Source organism: Gambusia affinis, linkage group LG01, assembly GCF_019740435.1.
Source record: "Gambusia affinis linkage group LG01, SWU_Gaff_1.0, whole genome shotgun sequence".
Lineage (NCBI taxonomy): Eukaryota > Metazoa > Chordata > Actinopteri > Cyprinodontiformes > Poeciliidae > Gambusia > Gambusia affinis.
This window is the reverse complement of record NC_057868.1, coordinates 29572543-29597516: the sequence shown is the minus strand read 5'-3', so window position 1 is coordinate 29597516 and position 24974 is coordinate 29572543. Positions and strand designations below refer to the sequence as shown.

The 24974-nt window shown below is 37.8% G+C and overlaps 1 protein-coding gene across 3 annotated transcripts in view; it reads right to left on the bottom strand.

The window, feature by feature from the left end:
- The window catches only part of LOC122824863 (metabotropic glutamate receptor 7-like), a 106667-nt gene that overhangs the window by 61489 nt on the left and 20204 nt on the right, over positions 1-24974 (bottom strand). For 2 of the 3 annotated variants that reach the window (XM_044105922.1, XM_044105739.1), the window contains exon 2: positions 685-901. In XM_044105922.1, the coding sequence (XP_043961857.1) occupies positions 685-901 (217 nt within the window). Of the gene's footprint in view, positions 1-684; positions 902-9071; positions 9185-24974 lie in introns of those variants that run through there. The other variant, XM_044105831.1, reaches the window with a different exon arrangement.

Below are 24974 nucleotides of genomic sequence, written 5' to 3'. Positions count from 1 at the left end.
ATGTCGTCAATTTAAGTCTCATCTGTTCAAAGCTTATAGTTTCTGTTAGAGTATGTTTTTAGAAATAAAAATATTTTTCCATGTTGTAGGGGTACCAACACTTAAACCTTGATTTCTGATCATTTCTTATGTTTTAGCCTTTTAGTGGATGTACTTAAACTAAATGTTGTTTTTTTTCTTCTGTCTTTTAGTGTGAGACTTTGTTATTGCACTGAAAGATTCATTTATGTTAAGGTTTTCTAGACATGTTTACCAGCGACACCAATAAATGTGGCAATGTACGTTTTCGACTGAAGAATGAAAGAAATTTAAAGCTAAACACCCCCATCAGCCAGCATTTACTGTTCTGCCTCCTCTCTTCCATTTCTCATCTGTATCTTCATTTTGGGAAAAAAAATAAATAAATAATAAAAAAAAAAAAACATCTAAAATGAGTACAAGAAATTCTCATTACAGAGATTTTCTGTACCACATGTTTCTCCATCTACATTTCCAGTAACACTCTACAACTCACTCAGAAGCTAAACAGATCAATAATTCATGCACCCAAAACAGATTTTACGACCAACAGGAACCTCCGTCTGAGTCAGTAAAGTGCAAATGAACTTTTTAATCAAAAAAATACATTTTCGGAATAAGTATTTCATTTTCTGCAGTGCCTTTTGCAAGATTCCCATGGCTTACCTGCTTCCTTGGAGAGCTGGGTGAAAGCCTCCACTCCCTTCTCCCCATAGCTGCCTTCTGAAGCAACAGTGGAGACATAGGTCCAATTTAAGGCTTGGATGATGTCAACCATGGCCTGGGCCTGGAACGAGTCTGGAGGAACCACCCGTGAGAAGAAGTCGTAACGCCTGTCGTCGCTCAGCTCCGGGGCTGTTGACGCGTAGCTGATCTGAGGGATCTAGAGGACGAGATAAGCAGGTGGAGAAGGGAAGAGGAAGGTTACAGATGTGATTTTGCTGCTCTGATGCAGCGTCACCGCAGTTGCTATGGTCCTTGCTCTGACAAATCACATTCTTCAAAGGTTGTGTTTAAAATTGCTTTCTGTTTGTTGTGCGATGTACTGCGCCAGCACTATTTCCCATTTTATTAAAGTGTTCTCAGATTAGTATTTTTAGTCAGATATTTATATACTCCATAACCTCAGCTCACCGCTCATGGAAATCCCCACAGTTGAACGAAAAAGTATTTTCCACTTCCAGGCCCACAATGCACACTGCCTCATTTTACAGATGCAGTCAGGGTCAGCTATATACTTAAAGGCTAAAGGAACTGTGCAGCGCAACAGACTTTCTTGGAGAGAGTTAGATAAGAATGCTGATTCACTCTGAATGCCAATTACAAAGCTGCTTTTAGTGACATAAATTGGAAGCAGGAGAAGTAAACTTTTGGCTGTATGAAAAGGTAAGAACATCTTCAAGGTAAAAGCAATAAATAAGTAGATATTATTTACATCTCTTTTGGCCATTCTGGAAACACCCATGCATGCAGACAAGACAAAGAGAGTGGTGGAGGGCAGGAGGGTCACATTAACAAATAAAATGATATCCAACCAAATATCCAACCTTTCAGAGTTTGTTTTCATTAGGTGAAACACATGCAGATTAACTAAACAGACTCTTGTTTTCAAACCTTTTGTGACTGTTAATTATTGTTATTAATGAAAACATGATATTCAAATGAGAATTTTACAGACAAAAAATAGTATACAGAAATGTGGGCAAAACAAAAAAAATATCTTGAACATTGCACTCAGTTTCCAAAATGCATATTCTACTTTTTGAATGACTTTACAGCTGCACCTAAAATAATTCAAACAGCCACTGCCAATATTTCTGCACACAGAAAATGATGATATCAACAAAGATATCACAAGATTGTCTTCAACATAAAGACTGCTGCAAAGTGCAAATGTTTAAAGTCCCTAATGTGCAACACAACTTATCCAAATACATGGTGGCAGGTCGTCTCCAAGTTGCTCACAACTGTACAAATCATTTTGGGGTTTCTCTTCTGTGAATCCACACTGGAACCTTTTCAAGCATTTGCTGTCAGGAGGAGGACAAGTGAACCCCAGGCTAAAAGGGACACCCCTCGCCAACAGTAATGCATGGTGGTGGCTCAGTGATCCTTCAGGTCTGCTGCACTTTCTCAGGCACCAGAAGCCCACAGCTTGAAGAGGGTGAAATGGATTCTGTCAACGATCAGCGAATGCTGGGAGGAAATGTCATGCTGCCTTTGCAGAAGCTGAAGTTTGGGGATCAGTGGACCTTCAAACAGGAAAATGATCTTCAGTATATCTGAAAGTGCCCCATGGCTGGATTTCAGAAGAAGTCCTTGTAAAGTCTGGAATTCCCAGCACAGTAACCTGGCTTGAACTGTATTGAAAATGCCTGGTGGGATTCAGAAAGCAGGACGTTACAGTAAGGATATTAAAGCCTATTCATGAACTAGTACCCTTTTGGCCATAAGGACTGGTTCAGAATTCAGCAGAAACAGTGCCAGAAGCTGGTGTTTGCCTGGGTAAGAATCTAATTTGCAGCAGGCCATAAAAGCAAAAGGGCACTTTACTAAGTACTAAAGATGTTTGTCCTGAATCAGTTCATTGCAGTAGTCACTAAAATGGCCATTTTGTGTTCATGTACAGTAGTCACTAAAATGGCCATTTTGTGTTCATGTACAAGTAGAACATGTAGAAGTCACTTGTAAAGTTAGTTGTAATGCACTACTTAAAAAGGTCAATTTGTTGCAAGCTGTAGTTATTTTGTAAATTTTGCCAATAAATCCAATTTGCAATGAGGTATGTATAATTTCAGATGCAACTGTATGAGCAGGAAATGTCTTTGCATTACTTTTTATGAACTGGCAGCACAGAACAGTTAAGTGCTCCATCAGAGTTACCCCCTGATGAGACCTTAATCTGTGTTAAGAGCGGAAAATTCAGTTTTACACCTCTGCTACTTACCTCACTTATACTCATACAGAGAATAGACATGTTGTAAAAGAATCATATGTATATATATTACACAATATATATATACACATATATAGTTACTTTTAAAACATTTATGTTTCAAAAAGTGTTTTGTTCCTGCTCCACTGGTTCAGAGCCCATTTGCAAAGCCTTTATACTGCATGAATATTGTCAGATGTTACCAAGTTCATGTGATCTATTTGATCCCTCGGATGAGCAGGATAATTAGATTTCTTTTGCCAACCAAACTTTTAGTGGGCAACCACATTAATAAATGAGTCTCAAGTGGATATAAAATCTCTTCTTTCTGTGAAGCTGTGAAAAAATAGTGCATGGTCGTCACTTTTCTTAATGTCCTGTCTTGTTAATAGTGTGCAGGTGCTCTTCCAAGACCCTAGTCCCTTATTGGATTGACAGCCATAAAATTTGGTGCTATTATGGAGAGCATGACTCGCCTTCGCTTTGAGCAGGCCTCACCATCAAGTGTAAAATTGTAACTGCGCAGCATTATTAATCAGAAACTTTCACACTGATGATTAAAACTCGAAAAAGCAGCACGGCCGAGAGCAATTGTTGAAATGATAAACACGCATATTTCCTGAAGAGACAAAGTTCCACCTGGGGAAAAAAAAAAGAAAACGTCAATGTCCATTAAATTTCAAGCAAGAAAAACAAACTCATGCAGACACGAAAGAAGTAGATCACAGCCATAACAATTAACTGCTCAGCCATCAAAACTATTTCAGAGGAAAGTCTGCAACACCTGCAATTATAAAAATGCCTTTACTCTTATAAGCTTGACGTCCTTGACCAAATCTCAGCTGGCAGTGCGTGTGCATAATTTAGTTTCTATTCTACCTGATTACAACGTCCAATAAGCAGTGCTGCAATGATACATGTATTATTACCAATCCTCACAATACAATTGGCACTCTTAGAAATGGGCAGTTAAAGAATAAATCAGTCACAGGTAACCAACCCTCATGTACTTGTGTTAAGAGCCCCACTAGAAAATTACTGAAGCTACTTTCTGAAGCTATACAAAATAACAAAATGGCCTCAATGGCTGGAAAAATTCTGACATAAAACTACAGCTTTCTGTTTTTAATCAGCATTATTATCACATTTCAGGTGACGTTGTGGAATCAGTGGAAACATAAAGGGGGATATATTAATTGCTATATGCCGTGTATACTCACACTTTATAACACCTCATTGAATTTTATTCATTTAGCTAAACATCCAACCAGGGATTTGAAAATCCGACAAGACCCTAAATAAATGTCAGCACCAAAGGGGTGTCCCACCAGAAAAATGGTGAACATTTTGTACCTCTGAGGGAAAGTTAAGTCATTCTCTTTTTTATTTTATTTTGTGTGAAATTAAGGCTGGATTAAAAATAAAACAAAAATCTCAGTTTATACGCAAGAACAGACCTTGTTTCTTTTCATCATTGTAGCTAAATTGATTCAGTGCTCATAATATTTCCTCTGCTGGTTCTATGTTGCTTTTGTTAGATCTTTTGACACAGATAACTAAAAAGAAAAAAAAAATCTTATTTCACTTGAAAATATCTGGATCAAGTAGTTGTTTTTGGTCTCAAAAAATCCAAAGAATCTTTCAGTCATGCAGTCATTTCGAATGAAATTTTCTCAATACGAAGAATTCCAGTGAAAAGTCTGGGACAGGTAAATTCTCAATCTCAATAACACAAGTCAGCAAAACAGCCACCTTAACCTTTGTAAATTAAAGAACGCATTCTCTCAAAGGTCAATTACTGCTTCATGCTTTTCTCACTTGCAAACTACTCCATAGTAACACCATATTACACATGGATGAACAGTTGCCTAAAAATGTTACTACTAATCACGAATCCTGCAGCCACACTCCCAAATGCCACTCCAAAGTGGGAGCGTTTTACTCCTGTCCTGGTATCTCTTCATTGAAAACCTGGATATCTGTAGATCCATAACAAAATACTACTTAACGTAAACAATGACATAAAATGACACCCTTAGCCTCACATTATCATGTTCAGTTCATTATTTGAGATTCTTCTTTTGTTCAGCTTTAAACTCTATTTTTAAATTCATTTTTATGCTTATCTATTCTTTGTAAAACTTGGCTTGGTCTGTTTCAGATGTAATATCAAAATAGACTTTAATTTACAATGTCTGCAGGGCATTGTTTTGTAGGGGTGGCAAATATGGATTTAGTTTTCAATGGCCTTTGTTGCAACTTTGATTAAAATGACAATAAAAAATATTGTTAAAACAATCACAATGCTTTTTGGTTTTAAATCGATTTCTGTATACAGTCAGAACCTTCCAGGCAGAAATTCTTCTATAAAAACAACTCGATTACGGAATTGGCTACTTCATCTCAACACTTTGCAATATTTGCAACTTTGTGTTTAAACTGCACCTGCAAGTTTTTTGGGCCATGTTTCTTCCACAACAAGAGACTGACATTTTCACTCATCATTTCATGTAAATAAAGACAATGATCAATCTTATTGCTGTACATGTTGAACATATTTTCAAGTCTTTCCAGTTGCTACACATTTTAAATCAGGGTTAGGCTTTGACATTTTAAATCATGGCAATGTTTCAATCTAAACCATTTCACTGTAGCTCTGACTGTTCATCTCAGACAACGGTCTACAACCTGCAGCTCTAGAGCCACAAGTAGCTCTTTGAACCTCCCACAGTGGCTCTTAGTCACTTGGGCTGAAAATAACACAGAAGTCATAGATATTTTTAAACATAGATATAATTACAAACAGTTTTTAAACTGCTTTACTTTTTTTCATGGAAAAGTAACATTAAATTTCAACAACAGAATAGTTCTAAAAAGTCAGTCATATTGTTTTTTTCTATTTTCCTTGTAGGTTTAAAACTTTTTATTTACAAAATTTTCCAACATCACATGCATCCTCTTTTTGTTAAATGTTTTGTTTTCTTCACTTAAAAACATGGAATTGGAAATAAAATGGTGATTCTTCACAAATGACAACTAATTTTCTATGGAAAATATTGATCAAAAATTAGAAGTTAGATTTTTCTGAAAGGTTCATGTGACATTCGTGGCTCTAACTGAGTTACATTTAGCTACTCTGAGGGCAGAGATGGCTTTCTGGATTGTACAGGCTGAAGAATCCTGGTATGGAAGATGGACACTTGCTGGAGGCTGTTTTGCAGTTGCTGACAAGTTTTTTTCTTCATGATTATACTTTCAGCTGTATTCTTCTTCTAATCACATTTGGCCAGCTGCCTTGTCTCTGCTTATGAAATCTACCCAGGATGATAGTACCAACACCATGTTTCATTGTGTGGATGCTGTATTCAACATAACATGTAGAATTTGTGTTCTGCCCAAAATGTTTGGAGGCTCAAAAAATGAATTTCATCTCATCTGACATAGGCACTTTTTCCCGCATGTTAGCAGTGTCTTTTACATTGCTTTCCGGGTTAAAAGTGGTCACCTTTTATTGGATCGGAGGACATACTAGCAAAGAGACAATTTTCTCTTCAACCTGGCACAGCACCCCATCTCTGAGTCTAATCTGAGCACTGTATGAATGCCATCCATTTCTGTTAGAGAGACCAAAAGCAGCTGGACACAGGAGAAACACTGGAATGAGGACAGTGACATGCTGATGGGATTGCTTCAACTCACAGAGTGCGAGTTATAGCTTTGACCCACAACCGAAAAGGGGTCAATTGCACAAAGCTGACAAACTGAGAAGCGGACAATGAGGTCAAGATCACTCAGAGTTTCATGTCACTGAAGATTAAAGAAAGAAAAAAAAATCTGAAAAAAAAAAATCAAAATAGAAATCAACAAACAGCAATTAGTGCTGCAAACAAGCAAATTTACAAGTGAAAATGCAAAACAAGTCAAATCCCTTCAGCCCTGCTTAGATTACACATACTGGGTCAAAGATGGAGGACGGCAGAGTGCTGCAAAAGCAAAAGCAGAAACAGAAGCAAGAGCAGAAGTGATTTGAATTTAAGGACTGTATCCTTCAGAAATACGAAGCATTTATTCTGAACATGTGCTCGGGATCTATCTATCAGCCCTGTTGTTGTACTACAGTGGAGTTAAAAGGTGTTAAAGTTTTGTTGTATCACGTCCTATCTCAGCCACAGCTGCGACACAAAACTGCATGAACATTTGTCTCTCAGGAGCTTTTTGCTGCAGGGAAACGATTAAGAAAGGAATGTCTTTCTACTTTGTCCTAGGCCTGTGCCCTGTTAATGCGATTTCTCCATGCCCTATTCCCCAGGAATCCACACTCTTTTTATTGCAGTGCAAACATTAATTTTATTTTTCTGTTCTGTTCTTTTTTTTAATTATCAATTTGACCTCCAGGTACAACAACGGCGATAGAGAAAATGCTGAGGATTAAACCTGCTGAATTAATCATACATGGAGACGCTGACTAACTGAACTGATTAGAATCTGACTTGTCCACACCTCTCTTTCCATTCCTTTCCCCTCTCTCTCTCTCTGACAGTTAAGTGAATTATATAAGAATGAGCTGAGCCTGATTGTTTCTTTCTTGGTAGATCAGGCATGGCAAAGTTTAGCTTTTTAATGCTGCTTTTCTACACAGCTCCACAACTAATTGTTAAACCCATCAGCAAAATATGCACCTGTTAGCAGCTAATTTAAATGATTTAGAAAGGTTGATAATGAAGAAAGCATAAACCGAAGCGAATAGATTTCCTATCAATGTTTCAAAATAATTTTTGCAAGTGATAAGATCGAAATGAAGTGCTTCTCAATTTTCTTTTGTTGCTTCTGCAGCAGAAGCTGTCAGCATTGAGAACGATAGTATGTTGCACTAGGCTGGTTAGTCATATGGTGACAAAAACAATCATTTTATGCCATAATTGTGAATTTTGTCATTTTAAAGGTGTTGTGACGGTGGCACAGGTGCATATAAGTTTTAATTTCACAGATTCTAGATGGATCAGGGTGTCACATAGAGAAAATAAAGGCATGAAGTATATAGCTTTGGACAGGACAAAAACCCAAGACAGCAGATTTAGGATTGACAGCCAGTGCACAGCGCACCTACGAAGACCAACAATCCAAGTGACAACATATGATTTTCTCTCCAGCGACACCTTCTGTTTGGAGGAGTGCCTACATTGAGAGTTATCAATCACATGCTGTGGAACTGAGAGTCACTTGCTATGATCCCATTGCCAATACACAACTATGGTCTGCCATTAATCTGTTTATTTTTTAAGTCAGATAAAATATATCCATCCGCAGAAATTCTACAAATTCTCTTAACAGAATGCATCAAACCAGAATCGGCTGCTGCATTTATAGTATTGCCATACTTAAAAAAAATTTAAAATGTAACATTACGTCTAATCCTAACCCATACATCAATATGCTAATATAAAAGTCAGTGTCTTTGTATCAACAAAAGAGCAGTTGTTCAATGGCTGCTTTTTCTGAAGGTTTGCCGAAATCAAGATTTAGGAGGAGCAGTTTGGCCTTCCTCTGATCTAAGTCAGCTCCTCTAACTTTGTAGCTGTGGTCAAGGTGGGGACACTCCCTTCTGCCTTTGTCAAAGAGAGGGGTTCAGCTACCTCGTCTTGCTCACGAGTGATAGTAGAACGAAGTGAGGGACAGATCTGTCCTTGGTCCTGCAGGGACCTTCTCAGGTCTTTCATGGTGAGGAAAAAGTCAAGCCAAATCTGTTTACCATAGGACTCCCATCACATTTTCAAAATTACATGAGGATGATGAAAACAGCCTGATCACAAAATTACTATGTTGGCTTTTTATGGCATGAGTCAATTTTCTTGACATAAATTAGCATTCAGTTTCCTGCTGTTTTGTAAAAACTCGTTGCTGCCAGCAAAAACAAACTATGTAACTTAGTTTGTTTTGGGGAAAAAAGTGAAGTGTGGTGTTATCTTCAGATTTTCCCACAGTTACTATGAAAACAAATCAGATGATGTGCTATTATTTTCATAATGCATTTGTTGGTGGACCCCAGATTCAGACAGGAGCTGGGATTGTGGATCATAGTGAATGTTCTTTAACTAAAAAAAAAAAGCAGAAAACTTACAAAACTCGTAGGGTATCAGGGAGCCAGAGCAGAACAAAGGCAAGCAGAATATTGTTGGGGAAGTAACAAGACTGTGAAAGGAATTAGCAGGAGAAACCAGCAAGGAGTGTAAACAGGAGAATAACAGTGAACAGGAGGGTTTAAATACTTTGAGGGAGAATGCTGGAACCAAAGAAATGGGCTGATTAGCTAACAGGTTGCAGGTGTGAGATGAGACTGTAGAGGTGGACTAAGGAGGAAGAGAGAGGAACCAATAGAGCCAGGAAGGGAGGCTTAATGAGGTAAATGACTAGCAGCTGGGGAAGGGGAGTAAATGATAGCCTGACAGAAGGCAGCAGGGGAGGACAAACAGGGGGAGAAATTAATTTGTTGTTTTGCACTGTAAAACATGACAAGACTGATCAGATAAAAATAACTGAACTAACAGAGAAAACAATCATGGATGAAGGAAAAATGAAATCAATACAGGGAATACTTAATACAATACTTTCTGCAGTGGCAGAAAATACTGCTGGAAAATGAAAACTTATCGGTAGGGAAAATAATGAACTGTTCTAAAACATCCTACTAGATGGCTGCACTCACTTTGGTGTTGATAAAACACATTGGACCTACAGATGACACAGCTCCTCAAGTTATCACCAACTTAGAAACACTGGACCTCAAGCATTATGGAATTATGAATTGTTGATTTCCAAGTAAAATACAAAAATTACTTTGACCCAAAAAGGTGACTTTGGCCCATCAAGTTCTGTCAGTCCATTTTCTCTGTAGAACAGGTGAGACGCTTCTGATGTTGACTCTGGTCGAAGGGAAACTTAGCCCAAGGAATGCTACGGTTTTACCTCATGTCCTAGATGAATCTGTGTGTGGATGATCCTCCAGCTGTTCTCACTGCCTTGTGAATCTTCCACAAACTATTGAATGGGTTTTGTTATGTAATCCGATCAATGCTGTGATTATTCTTGTTGCTTGTGCACCTTTTTGTACCACACTTTTTCCCTCTCTATTAACATGCTTTGTGGATTTCTCTCCAGGTGGAGGATACTTAACTATCAAGTAAGCAGCCACCCCCCATGATTTTATAGGCCTCAATGGAACAATTCTGAAATTCATAAGATGTAGGCCGTAACCAGCAGAAGAAACAGAAATTAAATCCTCAAGTGTATATATGAATTTTCCCTTTTAAAATGAATTAGTAAAACTAGTATGTTCTACTAATTCTGCCAGTCACAGCTATATTCATATTTATTCTGAACTTGTATCACTATAGCACTTGAACTAGTACTTGAAATATAATACCCTAACAAATATTGCGTCAAAGCTGTTCTTTGTGATTGCAAGATTGCACTCAAGGATAGTGCCATGACAATTGCAGTTCGATATAATGTGCAGCTCCAAATACAAACGGGGAGAAATGTGGAGAAAAAAAAAATTGTGGAAAAACATTGGCTTAAATTGGCTCAAATGACTAAGGGCAGATTGTCTGGGTTTGGGGGACATGGGGGATATTGGCAGCTTCAGGACTTCTCTGGGCAGTAATTGTCTGCTGATCATCTGTGTGGGCGTGTCAGAGCACAGACAGATGACAAGGAAGGAAGCAGAGAAACGGAGGGAGACGAGCGTCAGCCATTCCCATCCGATGGGAATCGGAAAGGAATGGGACCCACAGATGGGTGGGGAACAGAGGAGAGAAGCTGAAAGTCACAGGTTGCGTGAGGGCGCACTGATGAAACACAGCCTTCACAAAAGAAAAATCTGAGTGAGAATGAGAGACGCAGATGGACAGGAAGAGAGGGGGAGAAAGTGATGGAGAGAGAGGGAGGGGTAGCTGTCATTTTCCCCCCACCCTGCCTTCCTGCCTCCTCGGCTGTGTTGGCTATGCCACGCTCTGGTAAAGAGAGATTACCAAAGCTCAGCCCGAGGTGGCATGTAGGGACACAGTCATTACCTCTGCCCTGCTAACAAATGGCTTTTCTGTTTGGATACAAAGCCAAGTCTGTCTGATGAAAACTATGCAACAGAGCCTTGATTTAGCAGAAAAGTTGTCAAATTTGATAGCTGCTCAATATCTTTACGGGCCTGTTTTTAGAACCGTATTACTCTTTTTTTTTAATGGAATATCAACTGTTGGTGTTTTATGAGGCCAGGCAGCAGAGTTCTGAATAAATCTCCTGGAAAGGGGCACATTTTTCACAGCAAATGTTTATTTCTTCCTAGCTGGGGTGTCCAGAATTGCTTTCAAACTAACTCCATAGTCAGTTCATGGGGTCATGCCTACAGTGTGTGTGTCTTTGTGTGCCATTGTGCTGGTGCTGTGCGTCTTCGCTCTGGCGTTCAGCCACAGACAGCACGGGGTTATAGTTGAATCTGTCAGAACCTGCTGTCATTTCCGCCCATCAAGGAGGCGAAATGTTGCGAACGGCCAAGTGGAGCTGACTGATGTCAAGATATACTTAGAAGCTAATCATGCAGCAAATAGAGGCGCGGGCATTCCTGCAAGAAGAAACTGCCTGCCTGCCCTTTCATGGGAAACATTTCTACCCTGCCAGTCACAGCTCATTTGGAGTCATGTTTCTAAGGGTCCCCTTTTGGGGGCTTGGACAGAAACCAAGACATCATCCGGTTTTTGGTGCACAAATTTTGACAATGACGGTGTCCACTCATTTCAGTGTTTTCTTTATTCCAAGATGTTAAATTTAAAATATGTTATGCATAGTGCTATGAAACAATTCTTTGCAACTCTTACAGATTTTTGTTGGCTTTCTTTTTTGTCAGATTTCTCATTTTCATTTCAAATGTTTATTATGAACAACATAATCAAGATTTGATTAATTTCACTGGCCTGATCACAACCATAGAATCTAGAAATCACTTAAAAAATGAACTCCTCTGACAGCGAAGTAGGATGAAAAGTCTCAAAACGGAAGACATTGAACTACAATTAATCAAGAACAGACGGGAAAACATTGAGCTGTCATTTTATGATTGTAGATTTGCATTTGGCCACATTGAGAGCCACTATCAACAAATAGAGAAAACAAGAAGCAGTGGTCAACCTTCTTATGCCAGAAGGACCAATCAAAATTACTCTTAGAGCACATCACTAACTTATCCAGGCAGTTACAAAAGAAACCAGAAAACATCTAAAATAGAGTTCCATGGCAAATAAAAAAAACACAGCTGACCAAAATCAAAACAAAGATATTTCTGTTTGCTAAAAACATCTGATGATCCCCAAAACTTGCATATTCATATTCTGTGGACTAGTAAGGCACCAACATCATTTCAGGAAAATAAAATCTTTTTGTTACTCAAACCTGTTGGTGGCAGTCTGATGGTCTGTGTTCCCTTAACTGATATAACCCTGATTTCTGTTCTCTAGCATAAAATCCTGAAGGAGAATATCCTGTCATATATTTGTGACTTTAAGCTGAAGCCCACTTGGGTTATGCAGCTTGACAATGATCCATAGTGTGTCATCAAGTCAGTGATGCATAACACTGGTTTTAGAGAGACTTGCCTTTAACAGACCATTATAGCCCCAATACTCTCCAGGGTGATTGAATTAAAAATAGTTCTGCAAAGATGATTGGGTCAAAACTCCTCCTTTCCTACAGAAATGTTAAAGACTTCTTGCCAGGTTGGTTTGCATCACTTTTCCCCCTTAATAATTCAAAATTTAAGTTAATACAGTTTCTTTACTTGCCCATGATAAGGAGCTGATATTAACATTGTTTAGATCTGAAAAGTTTAGGTGAGACAAAAAAGCCAAAATTAAACAAGTGAGAAAGGAGGCAGAAGGTTTTTTCACAACACTGAGCATTCAGCCACAGCTTTTCTCTTTTCTCCAATGACTAGAAGGATAGATGGTTGCCGTTACTCTGACTGAGAGCTGTGCTCTGCCATATGCTCCACGCTGCTCCTCTGGTGACGTTTATTTTTACGTGGGGCAAATGAGAGGGAACAGATCCTGCTGAATGTGCAAAACTTGCTCTGAGCTCATCTAGATCACCACCTACACATTAGCAGAACGGCACAGTTAAAGCACAAACATTACTGTCTCTCACCTTTATTTAGAGCTGCCTGTGGCTCTTGCGCACTGCTAAATATGAGAATCCATCCGAAAGGCCATGGCTCTCTAATTAACTTCACCTGGCATTCCAACTAATTGTGAACACATCTTAACCTTTACACAACCTCACTTAGTCATCTCTCCTCTTAAACGCTCAGGTTGAAATTCTCAATTAATGTCAGTAATCAGATTACCACTCTCTTTTTCCTACCATGACTTCTTTTTTTTCTCAGCCGCCTTCAGAGTTCAGCAGCAGATTTTTATTCAGACCGGCCACAGCACTTTGTGCTGGTAAATCAATAAAGCAGTGTCCCCTATAACAGACCCCTGTGTTTTCCCTCCATCGATTCTGTCAGCTCAGATACATTCAAGAGCAGGCCAGGCGATTACCCTCAGCAATCCTAACTTTGATCCACACTACAGATGGCAGGTGCCAGACATGAGCTTTGGGTAATTGTAATGCTGAAACGGGGAAACGTTAATCATCGTCTCTGGGCTCAACTCATCATCTTTTCGTGGTCCATCACCATCAATGCAGGCTGCATTCAGGCATCCACATCACCTGCCTTTTAGCTTCAGAAGTCTAACAAAGTGTTGGACTCCGACCCCTTCTTAAATAACATCAAGCAGCAAAAGACATGCAAACATATGATAGTACCGTCTGGGCACGCAGACTGAATAAGTGGATGTCACTTAGTAATAGTGACATCCATGAGAATTTGGTAATTGATTTCTTATCTCTGTTTTTCAGACGGGTTGGCACCAATTTTTGATTATTCAAAATTAAAATATTCTTTCTAACCCTCCAGTAGGTGTGTTAGCAAACTTTTCAATTTTGTATAGAAAAAAAGCCCACTTTCCTCTGAATAAACATATAAACATAAAGACAAATATCTAACAACACCAGTAAAAGGTTTGTAGATTTAACTTTATCACAATTCTAACTGTTTAGGAGCTACATTTTTGAATCATAAGAAAAGTTGCAATTACAAAATACAGTGGACGCCTTGTATTCGCAGGGGTTAACACTGCTATTTTAATAGTTTATACACCAAATACCTCAATGTGCATAAATACACACAGTGGGAACCGGCTTGGAACTGATTATCTTGGTGGGTACAAATAATCAGCATCAAGAAAAATAAAGGTTACTCCTAAATTAGCTACGTTGCAAACGCCATCTAGTAGCATGTCAAGCATTATTGCACCCAGGTACTACAGATTCCTAAGCTGCATTTTTATATATATCTTAGAAATAGATATTGAGTTGCATTCCTCAGAGAGTGGAGGACTGCTGTAATGACAAATGAAAAAAAAAGAAAACAGCAATCTTGGTTAGATTGTGGTCAGAATGAAAATCAACTAGTTGGACTATACCTAACCCTCCCTTTTAATAAGCAGAAAGATCTTGTCCATGACAGCACAAGATATTATTATCATCATCAACAGCGTTAGAAAATAGTATGTCTTGAGACAAAAAAATTCAGCACAAATTATTTGAATGCTTATGATGTATAAGCTCACATATCCAATAATAAGATTTTTTGCATACAAATATCAAAATATATTATTTTACAGAATATTTGGTTGATTTAAAAAAAAAATCCCCTAGAAACAGAGCATCAACATTAAGGGCTGGTTTATTGCGGCTACTAGAAATGATATTCTGACTTTGTTTATTTTATGTCATCATAAAAAAAATAGCAAAACTCCAATAACAAGCAAAAAGCAGATGTTGAGGGGAGGTTGCAGCTAGGTGCATAATAACCAAGCAAGCAACTGGAGAACAAACACCAGATGCAAACAGTCTGATGAGCTGCCGAACAATTAGCTCAGGTCATTTGGCTAACACGACTAAAGTTCTCTGTGTGTATTTGCTTTAACATCTTTACAATAACTGGCACATTTAGAGACGCCTACCAACATGTCCACAGGCAGAATGTTCAGGCAAAAAGACAATAAACAAGTTAAGCCTTCCTGTTATCTTCTTCTTACATTTTTCATTGTCCCAGACGGAATGATCAACAAACTTGTCTCTCCATTTTTAACAAAATATGGGTGCCTTTTAAATGGCTTTTTAACACATTTTTCTTACATCTGGTTTAATTTTAAACACCTAACTAATACATTAAATGGCAAAGTCTTCTTGACTCAGCGACAGCATCCCTGTCAAACAGTGTTGTTGTTGGTGTGACCTGGTAGTGCGTGAGTATGGTGCATTGCTACTGACTGCAAAAAGATCATATTTTACATTTTCAAACCAGCTGGGCACGGTTCATGGCTAATTAGGCTGAAAATTGCCCTATTCCAGTCACTAACTCCTTTCTCTGTGCATTTTTTAATCATAAGTGCATGTAATGTAGAGTTTTAAAAGCCCTCTTTTAAAGCTTTTACATTAATTTAGCACCATATTCCCAACATTAAATGCATTACAACAAACATTACTTTTTTTAATTGACATCAACCACGGAAGTCATATTTGCAACAAATAGACAAGTGTTTAAAAGAAAACTTCCTAACATGGTAATTGCTTATTCTATTAGCATGTCAGCTCTATGGGTTGTTTTCATAATAGGACTGAACACAAATATTCTTGCTGAAAATCTGATCAAAAGTCACAAAATCACTGAATTTTCTCAATAATCAGTCAGCTCAGCTTTTCTTTCACTCCATTGCTTTCCTCTTAATCACATTTCTGGCTGAAAAACAGAAAGAGCAAGCATTTTCACATTTTATTGCAATGAACCAGAGGCTCTTGCCAACAGTCTGTTATTTCTACTTCTTACTAACTTAATAATTGGAGTTTATCATGACAAAAACACATCCAAATTTTTATTTTTCAAAATAAATGGTAAATGCCCACCCGTACCTCCATTGATGGGTGCATAGTTTATGTACGTCACCTGAAAAAAACAAACTGAAAGCAAAAGTTCTTTTTCAGCCCCCACAAATCTTAATAAAAATAAATATCACTCTAATGATTAAATATGACTGATTTTATAAAAGACCTTGCAGGTTTCTCCTTTCACTTGTTCAACCATAAGCCACAATATAACACTTGAAAACAGGAAGATGTTGCCCTGAAGCAGGAAAATGACCTTAAGGCATTTAGTTAAACCTGCAACAGAATATTTTTTATTAAAAGCATATGTTTTAATTGGTCCTATTGAGAATCTGTGCGTGGACTTTTAAAAATTCATTTTCACAGCAGTCTGTCTAAAAGAAAAGTGGCCAAGAAGTTGTTGTTCAGATGTGCAGAGCTTTAGATGTATACGCCAAAACACTTGTTTCTGAAACAAATCTGGTCTTAAAAAGAAAACAAAAAAACAGGAGTCAAGCTCCTGCTTTCTCCCTTCTTTAATCAGCAGTGCTACCTTCTGCTTTATCCTGACATTTTATTTTTCGATTTTTGTTCAGGTGCTGTCGATGTTTATTGTTGCAGAATCTTCTTGATGTGAAAATCACACTAAGCCATTTCTGAGTTGCCTACACTGCTGAGCTACCCTCAGTGTTACATGACATAAAAGTTAGGCTTTTATAATCTTTTATCTAACCTTCTACCGTCTCCCTCTTTCAGCCCACTCGTCGTTTTTTCCCAGCCCAATCCCTCACCCTCCGTCTCTGCCGCTCACTCCATGCCGGTCCCCTGGGCGGCTCCAGTGCTCCACGTCGGCCCTGGAAGCTCTTGCATGGCTGCCCTGTCAGAGTGTATTTTAAGACAACCAGCAGGCTTCTCCATGGGTACAGAGGCAAGGTATGACTCACAAGTCAGATATCTGACCAGGAGAGCCACACAGTGGAGTAAAGCTGAGCGTGGGAGGAAAGTGTGGATAGCTCACAAAAGGGAACCTGACCGACCTCCATCTTTCCATCTGGTAAACAAACTGCTATTTCAGCTCTATTGGTATTTGAAATTGTTTCCCAACGCCAAATAGCTCTCCAAGCTTCATCAGAGGAGAGCGTGTACTGAGGACAGGCCCATCATTTATCTAGTGTAGTGTAAAAGGTGTTTAAGTGACAAAAACACAACACAAATGGAGCCCACTGACTTAAGGATCACGCATTTAAAGCTGAAATAACAGTAGAGCTTTTATGGTGTCCATCATGAGAGCTACTGTGTAAAACCACAAATGATTTCATAAAGGTTCTTTTGAATTAGCCCTCACACAAAGCATAGCTTGTTCATTGAACATTGTGGTTCAGCAGAGCAGCAGATAAACGTGAATACGCTCTGCGCGCTCTTCAGGTGTGACAGATATTCAGCTCTGCAAGGTTACAACATAGCCTGCAGGTTCATGACTAAGTGTTATCAAATGCATTCCTTGAAATTTGCAGGATCTCACAATACAACCAGCTGTATTGATTTTTCTTGCCCGCAAAGCATACTGGACTACGTAGCCTTGTGATCTTTATAGCCTGCATAATAACATTATTTTAGCGCTGGAGGGAAAAGCATGTGAAATAATAAAACAGCCTCTGAAATCTATAAATGTTTGTGTGCTTGGAAAGAGAAGAAAAATACATAAAAGGCAAAATATATGCACATGTTTGGGAACATACGCGACATCTTTACTTCACTCCTCTGCGTCTCGCCCTGTCCGGTCCTAATATGCTGGTGACATATTATTTATCAAAGAGCAAGTATGGCGATTGTTTTTTTCTATAGCTACACCTGGATCGCGCTGGGTTTGACACATTCATTGTCAGCCATGCACCTGCAGCACCCTGACCTGCATCCCAATGACTATGACTGTACTATCTTTGCTCTCCCTGTGCAGCTCTCTCTTCAGACTAGACAGAATCTCATCCAGAGGTCCATTTCTCTCCTAATAGTGCAGACAATGCGGGCGAGCCTCCTCAATTTTATCTTTCCTTTCGGCTCCTCACAAAGAATTATTTAGCAGGGGGCCATGTAATTACAGACTCATCTCGGCAGTGGAAAATTTCACAGATATCCCATTCCTTCTGTTAGTGTGTCTGATGCCATGCACTTGAGACATACAGTATGCACTGGTTAGGAATGAGAGCAGAGCATTAGGCGCATTAGGCAGCTCTACTATTTCAGCATGGCGTGCTGTGCAGCCTTGAATCTCTATCCGACATTATTTTATGTTACCGTGAGCACCTGCATCCGTAGCATGCATCCACGCAACCATCAGACCATCAGACCCTGAGCTGTGATTCAGTGAAGGTGTAAATGTGTAGATGGATCAAATTTTCTGCAAAATGTCCCACTCGTGATTATTTAGGGCACTAAAACTGGTGAAATCCCTGCGGTTAATTTCTTTTTCTTCACCAAAACATTGTGCATTGTTGTTGCAGTATTTCTTTTCGGTAGGAAATGTGCTGTGATAAATGAACACAGTTCCAATGTATTGTACAATTTATGGAGTACAATTTATGCAGAACTAGCATTTTGTGCTGAAAAAATACAAGAAGAATGAGATTCTTAAACTGCCGCTCAGAGTGGAGTATACAGTGCTGGAGAAACGTTTATTCTCATGAATGACACAACAAATTAGTTTTTAATTATCTATTTGAAGAATAAATTTTTTGAGGTTAAGTACCAGGATAACAAAGCCTCTCTGAACGCAAAAGCTTGAATTGATTTTGGATTCATCTAGCTGATAAATACAAACACTGATACTAATATTAGTCAAATATACCTTGGCATATTGCTGTAAAACCACACACATTATGCTGACATCAATAAGCTTTTGTCACAAATCTGTCTGGATTTTTGCTAATATTCTTATCAGAACATAATTGATTTGTTGGTTTTCTGGTGGTTTGGTCAATAGATTCTGTAATAATCTGAGGCCAGAATTATTCCAGAAACGTAATTAAAGTGTATTTTTCTTTCAAAGAGGCGAGTTTGGTGTCGTGTTCGGCTGGCAAACTAACTATTTTATTATATGTAAATATATCGTTGCTGCTCCCTATCACAATACATGTCATGCTATAAATTTTATGCAATCACTAGAACCCACTTAAAGCAAACTTTCTTAGAACAAAGATAAAATATCTACTAAGAAATTTGTTTATGTCTACAACATGCATTCAGTAGTGGTGCATTTCGTAAGAGACATTTAGGGAAATATCATTTGGGGTGTATGCATATATTTCAGTTTTCTATGTCTCATAAGCATTTCATCAGAATGGCTCAGATAAATCACCAAACGGCCCCCTTTAATGAAATCCATTACCATGATGGTTGTTTGTAAATTTTTAACTAAAACTGCATAAATCATTGCTATCAGTGAACCTAGGAACAGTTTAAATTTATTGAAAAGGGAAAAAAATAAATAAATAAATAAAAAACACAAGGCTGAACCAGCAAACCAATTAAATAGTCACTAAACTGAGGAATAAAGATAATGCAATGCTGCTTCAGACAACTCTGAGTTCAAGTTGAAGAATTTTATTGCCAACTGAGGGAAGTTATTACCCTTTGTTTTAGTGACACATGCACAATGACCTTCCACTCTGCCTTTATGAACAAATATCACCCCCTTCAAAGCCGCTGTCAGAGTCTACTTCACCTGTACTCATCTATCCCTAAAATGAAGTATCCTTTATCGTGAAAGTACACATTCTACAAAGAACATTTGAGGTCAATGAAGTAAAGTTTCTTCCCTCCGGCAGTCTGGTTCCCAGTGGCAAAAGCCCAGTCACCTTTCCTTTTCTGTCGTAAGGGGGACAGCCAGAACCGCCTCAGGATGTCAGGTTGCATCTGACTTACAAGGAACTAAATATTCTGATGGGAGTGGGGCCATGGCTCCATGCTTTCAATTTGAGTAGGATGACAGAAACCCAATATTACTTCATCTTATGAGCCAGTGAGTTGATGTTAGGAGTTTACGATGTAAAATACTGATGCATTCTGATACATTGGAAGGTCAAGGTGAGTTGGGTGAAAAAAGTCCCTTGAAACCTCCTTTTTTTTACTGTAATACGTACATTGTGCTGTGAATAGCAGTGAAATAGAGCAAAGCTTCAGTATACTTAATGAGATTCTAAGTGATGGATCCAAGTCTGATTGTGAAGTAGAAGGGAAATAATAAATCGTTGTCAAAATATTTAAGAAATTTGTAAAGTGTGCTACAAATTTATAACCCTGAATCATTGCTTTGTAGAAACACTGAAACTCAAATGTAGAGTTCAAAAGATTGAGAAACTGTTTTAATACCAGAAAACCCCCCAAAAAACAATTATATCACAAATTGTTTTCCTTCTTTGTCACTTTTACTTTGTGGGTGATTCCAATAAAATATGCCGCACTTTGTAGTTCTAACATACAATAAAATTAGATAATTCACGTAAATGTTTCTAAAACTGGGCTGCACAGTGGCACAGTTGGTAGAGCTGTTGCCTTGCAGCAAGACGGTCTTGGGTTTGATTCCCGGCCCGTGGTCTTTCTGAATGGAGTTTGCATGTTCTCCCTGCGCATGCGTGGGTTCTCTCCGGGTTCTCCCACAGTCCTGTGTGTCTCTGTGTTGCCCTGCGACAGACCTGTCCAGGGTGACTCTACCTCTGGCCCGAAACGTTCGCTGCAGATAGAGACCAGAAGCCCTCCCAACCCCACTAAGAACAGAAAATGGATGGATGTTTCTAAAACATTGAACTTCAAATGAATTTTTAAAGATGTCATTTCCTCCATGTAACATGAACAATTTACTTGCCAAAATTAAGTTGATATTTGCTGTTTTGAAAATACTGGCCATCAACCATGACTTTACATGCCTGGTCAATTACTAAGAAGTCATTTAGCAACTTCAAATAAGAATAAAATAGTGTGTCCAAATGTTCTTAAAACATTTAAAGTTTCCACATTTTGGGACCAAGCAGAATACTCGTGCTAAACTAATGTGAATGACATTTGAATACTCTGTGATCTTTCATTTAAAAAAAAATCACTCTTTTTTTGGATGTTTTGTTTTCATTTCTTATTAAATCCAGGCTTCAATTTCATTCAGGCGCAATTTTGTGAAAAATAAATATTTATCCCCAAGACAACTGTTACATTTTGTGGTTTGTTTTAAATTATTTCATAACCGAAATGTTCCCTGTAGATATTTAATTAGCATGTTACAGTGCAGCCAACTAGTTTTTTTTATAAAGTTGTACTTTCTTGTGTCAATTAAAATGGTGACTTACTTTGAGTTTCATCTTACTAATTAGTTTCAGGAATTGCACAGATTTATTTTTTTTTATCACTACAAAATGATTTAAGAAACAAATTTAATTTTGCACAGATCATGTTTTGCTGCGTTTAACACCAATATTAGTTAACTGATGTCATGTGCTCTATAATTAAAAGTTTTGATTATCTGTTTGAATATTTTGTAGAATTTAAGGTTTAAGGTCTTAATGGCTTTAGTTAAAGAATACAAGGGAGCAAATGTCAGGAAAATCATTCTCTTTTACTTAGACTAATCATATTTACTAGATGTTGGACATGTAACCAAGAAAACTGGCAGCTGAAATTCAATCAAAGCTTCCTTCAACCAAGCATGGGTGTAGATTTACACTTATGTAAGCATAATCTTACCACCATTTGCAGCAGCTCTGTTCCCAATTAGAAATAAAAAGCAGTCTGATAATTAAATGTCCCAGATATTTTCTTAAGAATGTATAATTATGAAAAATGAATAAAAGCAAAATTCTTCACACCAGTTTTAATTAAACTAATTACAAAATGGTGATCAGCAAACTCATTATTTAACTAAATACATAAGTACATAAAAGATGAGGTAGAATTTGAAATGATGAAAAGCTTGAACTTTTGAAACTCATCTTGAGTAAATTGGCTTTTATTAGTAATTGTGTAATTATTATTATTATTCTTTAGTTACTTTTTGAACTACTAAATGTCTACTACAGAAAAAGAAACTGTAAATAAACACTCAAAGTACTCCTTCTGGTGTAAATCACGTGAATAAAGACAGCATCAGGTTTGAATTCAACATTTCACTTAAAAAGTAAATAGTCCTTCTGAACAGGTCAGTACAGATCTAATGTCAGGAAAACTGACAAGTTTTTAAAATGTTACATTTTTTTAAATGGAATAATTGCATTGGATTTCAACAACAGATCTGCTAAAAGTCAGTGATATTTTTTTTCTTCTTACATTGAAGATCATGTGGTTTTAATTTTGCATCGATATCAATATTCCACAGACGAATATCCATCCTATCTTTGCTTTATTAAGTTCTATTTTTTCTTCTTAATTTTAATTACAGACAAAATAGGGTTTTGTTAAAAATTACACATTTTCAATAGATATTAGTAGATATTTAGCAAAACTTCTCACTTTCCCTTAGTTATGGAAACTGTTAGTTAAAGCACTCTTATAAGTTAGCATCAACAATGAGTCACTAAACTTCCCTAAAATTAGGAAACTAAATGGAAAGTCTAAAAGTGAGTTACTTTAAATATCAGCTTACTTGGATCCGCTTGGGTTATTGTCAACTGGTATTATTGTTTTAATGACAAATTTGATTTGATTTTGTCGAAGCTTATAGTAGCAATATTTTCAAAATTGATGCTCTCTACTTCAGAACAGTCTAATTCTGAATATGAGATTCTTCCACACTTATTTATAAGAGCCTGGCTTCTAAAATGTTTTTATTGATCTATTAGCCACTGAAAAGTTTTTGCCCAAAGTTGCTTATCTTGTGTGGATTATGTGGACTTCTTAGTTCACTAGAGATGTATATATATAAACTCTCTAACTCTGTAACCAACTCCCTGAAAACCTGAGATGACCAGAATACTTTTGGCTTGCTCAAATACGAACTGTAAACGTACTTGTGACTGCCATAGCAATGCACTGCCTCCAACAAATTGTTGTTTACAGTGGCTTTATTAAAACATAAAGAATATTGGTTTATTTTATTAGATCAGCATTATTAAATCTTTCATTTTTAATATTTCTTCTGTGACCCACAGAATTCCCTGTGAATGAATGGTGCTACAAAATAAACTTGGCTTCCTGTGACTGCTAAAAAGCATCTTCTGTTCACTTTTGCCCTTCAGCCCACACACACCTTTTCTTCTCACATCTGCAGATGTAGTGCATCACTGAGGACATCTGACCTTGGAGTCGTGTCAGCAACACCACAGCACCACAGCCAAGCCAGAACAATGAACAATTGCCCACTCAGTGAGCACAAAAAGCATTTTCCAGTGTTGCACCGAACAACCTGCCAACTCTGGAAGAAGTGGACACAGTCGTCGAGACACAGCTATTCTGTATACACAGACTCCCATTTAAACTCACATCATGATTCATAAAAGCCAGCGTCTTGACTAATGGAGCAAGAAAGATTTATGTAGAATGCTTTTTTTGTGACACGCATTTCACATAACTTCCACTCGCAGAGAGACAAAGTGTAAAAAGGCGCACTGCATGCTACCATGCAGCTCAAGGCCTGAATCAAAGATGTGGAACAGACACCAGATCAGACAATTACCCTCAGACAAGTTAACCAGGCAAAACGGGAAGAAGCCCAGTCATGTACAATAGAACTGTCACACATCACCACTGAAGGCTTATCTTTTGTTTTCGGCAAGAGCAGAAACAGGCATCTTTTGCAAAACGTCTCAAATGAATCCAAACTTTGATAATAATACAATCTGTCAAATGTGTGAAGCAGCCCAAAGCCTATGCCGTGAACATGTATGCAAAATGAAAACACGGGTCCATTGATTTTTTAAAGCCGAACATGTAGGAGAGAGTCAACATTTGCGAGAACTTTCAAACATCAGTCTGTAACCCATTGTGTAAAGGAGAATCTGAATCATGAATAGAAGATTTCTCAACTGCATTCTCAAAAATGCTAAACCTTTTTTGAGAATGCAAAATTCTCAATAAATCCTTTGCTTCACTGCTAAATAAAGCAAAGGATTATGTGAACAGCACATGGGAGAAACATGAAGCATTTACACTACAATGTAGTGTGAGTGGGAGACAAAAGTGTCAAAGCCTCTGTGGTAAACCTGCCAGTGTATATCTATCACCAGCAGGAAGAGATTTGAGAACCATGTGATTCTTCCTTCTTTTATTCACTTTGGTTTCTTAAAATGCATTTAAGTCAAATTTCAGAAAGGATCATCTCAGGTGAGATGCGCGGCTAGCTGTACAGCAGTGAAAGAAGACAATTAATGAGCCTTCAAACACAAACACACAGACGTATTTTGGAATTTAGGAAAACGTCACATTGATGCATGCAATCTCCTCTGAGAAATCCCTCAAACTGTTACCACACTCACCCCAGTCACAGGTTCACTACTACAGAATCTTAGCTCTGCTCCAGCTTTTGTCTAAATATTGCAGATGCCGCAAGAAAAATAAATGCAGTGGTTTAACTTGTGCAGACCCACATTCGTCTTTTTTTATTGTACTTGGCTTTTATAGTACTCTGACTCTGTAAGGCTAGCATAAATACATTCATAATCTTATTGAATAATTGAAGATTTTCCAACCAAAATGTCCAAATTAAATAAGTAGCAGCAATATTTGCTATACAGTGAACTCCCAGTATTTAGGAGGTTCAGAACCATCCATGAATACTTGATATTTTCTCTAAAAGCAATTATAACTGCCTGTTTTGATAGTACAAACACTCCAAAATGTGACGTAGCGACTAGCATGACATAGAGACGAACACCTATAATCTTACTTATCTTAAGTCTTGCTGCTATTTCTCTCAGCCAAAAAACATCAAAGAAAATCAATTGTGCTCCTGGATTATTTTCTTTCCAAAGGCCGGTCAATATTCTGTCTAGTGGCATTGAACAAAGGTATTTTAGCTTCTCAAGCTGCA